We start from the raw sequence: 5,132 nt of genomic DNA, 5'->3' as shown, positions 1-5,132 counted from the left end.
GTGTGTGTGTGTGTGTGTGTGTGCGTGTGTTTGTGTGTGTGTGTTTGTATATATCATTATATTTATTTACTCCGATCATGCGTGTACTCGGCTATACACACCGTTGATAGCAGTGTATGAACGGCGGCAAATTGACGATCCTACTATGCAGGGGTTCGCAGAAATAAATCGCTTAGACGTCAGAAATTTCAACATCACGATCCTACTGGCCTGAATTGAATGCGTGTTTGTTTTGGTCACGAAGATTAAAAATGAATTATATAACATGTTCGTTCTACTTCTGTGCATATATATAGTGGTAAATACGTCACCAAACCTGTTTCGTAAACACATGACGAGGAACGAAAATAAATATATATATAAATGCTGACTGCGTTTGACTCTGTACTCTGCAAATTCTAAAGTAGTCTGTAAAGTCAAATTATATACATAAATATTTACAGTACATAAGCATGTATTCTTTTTAAACCTATTTTAGTATTTAGTCGGTCTTACTTTTTGTTTGTTTTTTAAAAAAGAAAAAACAAAACACATTTTTATTTAGAAACCAACTATTTTTAAAAACTAAAACCATACCCACAAAAAGAGAAATATTTAAATAGTTTGGAATTGAACAAAATGTTAGGCGCCTGGGCCTGGCCCTGAGTACCGAACAATTTCTGAGTGCACTTCACCGGCAAAGGTGAATGCGCACAAATAATAATCAAATCAACACACCCACAGACCCACACCTCATGATGTTGAGAACAATGTGATACCGCCTGGTGTTGGACTGTTGGTATTTACTTTTTAAAAGTCGCACACAGTAGCTCACGCTTACTGACAATTTACGAGTGTAAATATGTATATTAGTTTATTCATACGATTTTTCTGCGACTCATTGTCACTTTGCCAGTAACGGTTGCTGTTGAGATCATCCTCACAGAAGAAAGGTTGAGATAATCCTCAGACCTCACGGCTCACAGGCTCACACAGGTGAGGAAAAAAAGAAGGAAAAAACCTATCTGTGCAATCACTGAATCAGTAATGTGCATCATGTGTATCCGTGTAAATATACTGTATTGTATATGTATGTAAATAGGTACATAAGATTGAACTCAGTAGAGTAGAGTGTGAAGTATTTGAAAATTACTAAAATGCCAGCTGGGCGGTGTCAAAAGGTTTATTGTAAAATATATGATATCCTCCAATGATATCAGGTACACAGCTGATGGGAATTTTTTTACGCATTCACGCTTTTCACATTGTTTGAGTATGTATGAGATTACTTGTGTGGAAAAAAAAACAAAAAAGAACATTTCACAATTCACTCGCAAAGATTTTCATTTTAGAAGGCTATTTACACAAATAAAGTCATATCACTATTGTATTTATTTAGAATTTTTGACGAGTGGATCACTGGTAAGTAAATGAGATCAGCGTGATTTTGAAAATCTATTTATAATTTCTAGAAGGCTATGTTTGGAACCAAGTTCCTGTGTGCTAAAGCGCGGCACTTCGAGATGTCAGATGTCTGAGATGTGATGGTCCACAACCAAATCCGGTGAAATGAAATTAAGTACGGTATATAGTATATACACGAAAATATTTCCATGATATTCGAAACTACGATAGTACGGCATATGTACGACAATATTGCCATGATATACGAAACTACGATAGTACGGTAATTCTCGTGCGTGCGTGTGTGTAGGATATAGCTAAGAGATACTTCATTTAACTTATTTGGTTGAATACACATTAGCCAACTGACTACCCCCACCAAGTTCATATTTTCATCAGGCAAACATGCGGGGTGTCTACTAGTAATATTGTGATAATAAAGATCAAATACTTTGAAGCCTCACTCAGTTCGAACTTCTATTTGATATAAACCGCCAGCTGATATTGGAATAAAATTTATTCTCAATTAATTTTAAAAATGGAGTTTCAGACCGGGAAAGGTCTCACTCTGTACCAACATGTCTTGTGGTACACACTTGTTTGGTAACATGTTTCTACAGTGTCATCGTATGGAACGAAACCATCCATTGTGTAATTCCCGGGTTCTCCCTCAACTGGGTAAACGAAATTTTATTCTGTTTCCGAGTTCAGAAGGTATGATGGGTTTCCCGCTCCGTCAGAGATGCAATCCTTTAAAATTAATTTTATCAGTGAGATATAGCGAGTTTTTTTTTAGCATTTAGATCCAGTGAGTTCTGCCAAAATAGTCGGATGTGTGTAAGGCGGAAGTACACACCTCTCCTTCGGGATTCGAAACAATATAGATTTTCCAAGCATGTCATTTGCGGTACCTCCGGGGTGTTGTAGTTATAGCCGGAAGCCGGCAGTGTTTTCATGGCCTCTGGTGTACCGCTGTATGCCGGGAAATAATGAGTAGATTTTGTTACTGCAGTCGGTGATTGTTAATATTGCGCTTGAAAAAGAGCGATACTATGATTGATCTTAAAATACTGCAAAAGGTTCAGAAATCAATGCATCATCAGAACGATATTTCGCGCAGACTCTGCAACAAGGCATACTTACGCGCACTCCTCCATAGGATGAAATTGTATAGACACCGGTCAATTGGCTTAGATCTGTAAGCTCGCTGGGATCCTTGACGTTGTTAGGAGTATACCATGCCTCGTTCGATGCCTCATTGCTTTCTTCGGGTGTCATGTCACTTTGCCCCGTGATACAAGTTGCCGTTAGAAGCGCCACGGTATATACGACTCTCAGCGTATTTATTGACAGTGTTGTTTAAGCTGCATTGATTTTGTTTACTCACACTGGTCATGGGAAATCGCGTGTACACCCTTTTATACTGTTTTAGCAGCTCGGACAGCATGAACTCTTCTAACGTAACGCGACCGGGAATTTTACATTTTATACTGTTTTAGCAGCTCGGACAGCATGAACTCTTCTAACGTAACACGACCGGGAATTTTACATAACAGCATATTAAAAATCAGTATCACTCTACATATAACTGATTGTGCCCCTCTGGTCAGAATGTGTACCTATTTTTTTTGGCTATCCATAGTGTCTCTCACTACTCTACTAGTAGAGTCTCTAGAGTCTCTCTCTACAACTAGCTAGAGAGTCTCTCTAGAGTAGACAGTAGTGTAGACTCTATAGTGTAGTACACAGACTCTCTTTCTCTTTCTCGAGAGTGAACAGTGAACACAATTCCACACTGCACAGTGCACAGTGCACAGCTTAAACTTGCCAATGGAAGCTGATTATAAAAATGCGTAACTCATATGACGGGCATCAGAACGCAAAATAATATAACCACTTTTTCATAGCCTTCTAAATTGAAATTCTAATAGACATTTTTATACCTTTTTCACGGCCCTCTGGAATTGTCAGTCGAGCAGCATTTTTTCTTCTTCATATTTATATTGTTTTGTTTTTAGGAGGCTATGTTTAGTATTATTTTATATATTTGTTTTTATACAAAACAAAATTATAAAAAAAGAATATAAAAACCATAATTGTTCAATTTAGATCGTTTTTTGACCGCAAGTCCGCAGCACTATACTCTCTCTACTCTCTAGTTAGTCTAGTACTAAAACTAAATAGTAGTATTTGTAGTTAAATAAATATGTATGTAGTAGATGTAGTATTTTGTATTTACAACCCAGGTCCCAGGGACCCAGGGACCCATGGCAAAAGGCCGTGTTTTTAACTTTTTATATTGTGTTTTATGGGTCTTAAAATAAATAAAAATAAATACCAAGAGTGCCAACTTGAACGTCAAGTGTTGAGACGGACTAGCAATTTGTTTAAAAAAAACTAAACCATAGCCTCTGTTAAATTAAACAAAAATATGAATAAACCCAAAATGAATATGTAAATAGATAAATATTGTAAATACAGAATACATACTTTTTTTTGTTTTGAAAACAAAAACAAATGCAGTGTACATATCAATAGACCTGAAAACACTCAAAACAGCTGATCTGGTAAACGACACGTGTCGCAATGAATGCGACGTGTCGTTTTAGAAAACGACACTGATGTTAATGCGATGTATCGTTGTCGCATTGGTCGCATTGGTCGTATTTGATTTGGTCTTTTAGACAGCTGATCATATCACGTTTGCGTTTTCGACCGCCTTTATTTGTTGGGCGGGCTAGTATGTCGAGTTTCAGTTGCTACTTGGCCTTGCTGACATCCAGACAATAAATATTTAGAAACTAGCAACTACTAACTTAGTATTTTTAGTTTATCAATAAACTGTTTAAGTGTGTAGCTATGCGGTGTGATTATTCTATAGTTATTATGTGTATAGCACGGTCTATCATAGTATCACTACGTCAGTGTTTCTTCAACTTTAAAATCAGATACAATAACAAAACAGTCGTACCCTTCTGCCAGTTACTTCAAGGACAAAAGTACCAACCGCCACACCACAAAATTGACATCTCTACTGTCTCCAAACACTTAAAGTACTAACCGTTACACCATAGCTGTCAACCGACATGTCGCTTTCAACTGCGACACGTCGTTTATGAGTGCGACACATGTCGTTTACATAAACGATGAGGTTCGATGCGACAAGTCGTTTCGATAAACGACACCAATTTCATTGCGACGTGTCGTTGTCGCATACCAGATCAGCAAAACAGTACATAAATAGATACAATTTTTAAAATTCATATTTTTCCATAGCCTTCTAAAAATCAGACAATTTTTCATAGACTCCTAAAAAGAACAATTTTGTTTCTTGTCTTTTTGTTTGATATTTGATATTTTGAGAGAAAAAAACAAAAATAACTGTCCTCCAAAGCCTGACACTGGCAGAAAGTCAGGCGAGAACAATTAAATACACCCAACAGTGAGCAGCAATGCACTCAAATACGCACATACAAACTTGCTATTACGATTAGAGGCTATGTGACATACACGAACATTGAACAGCAATACACGAACATTAAACAGCAAGCACTCAAACACGCACATATAAACTTGATATTACGTTTAAACATTATGTCAGGTTGCCAAACTTCATTGGACACTCAAATATACATTCACAGCAGTAAAGACCTGAAGGTGATATCCATCCTAAGCTTAATATGAATATCTACAATATATTTTTATATATTTAAATATATACATATATATATATATATATATAATATATG

The 5,132-nt window shown here is 36.6% G+C and overlaps 1 protein-coding gene across 1 annotated transcript in view; it reads right to left on the bottom strand.

The window, feature by feature from the left end:
* SARC_04292 (hypothetical protein) overlaps positions 1 to 314 on the bottom strand; it is a 4,032-nt gene extending 3,718 nt beyond the window's left edge. Inside the window, exon 1 of the mRNA XM_014301878.1 lies at positions 102 to 314. Within this exon, the coding sequence (XP_014157353.1) occupies positions 102 to 288 (187 nt within the window). The 5' untranslated portion in view covers positions 289 to 314. The remainder of the gene's footprint in view (positions 1 to 101) is intronic.
* Positions 315 to 5,132: the final 4,818 nt, after the last annotated feature.

This window comes from Sphaeroforma arctica (assembly GCF_001186125.1).
Source record: "Sphaeroforma arctica JP610 unplaced genomic scaffold supercont1.236, whole genome shotgun sequence".
Classification (NCBI taxonomy): domain Eukaryota; class Ichthyosporea; order Ichthyophonida; genus Sphaeroforma; species Sphaeroforma arctica.
Note: the sequence above shows the minus strand (reverse complement) of the source record. Positions and strands in the feature narration are given on the sequence as shown.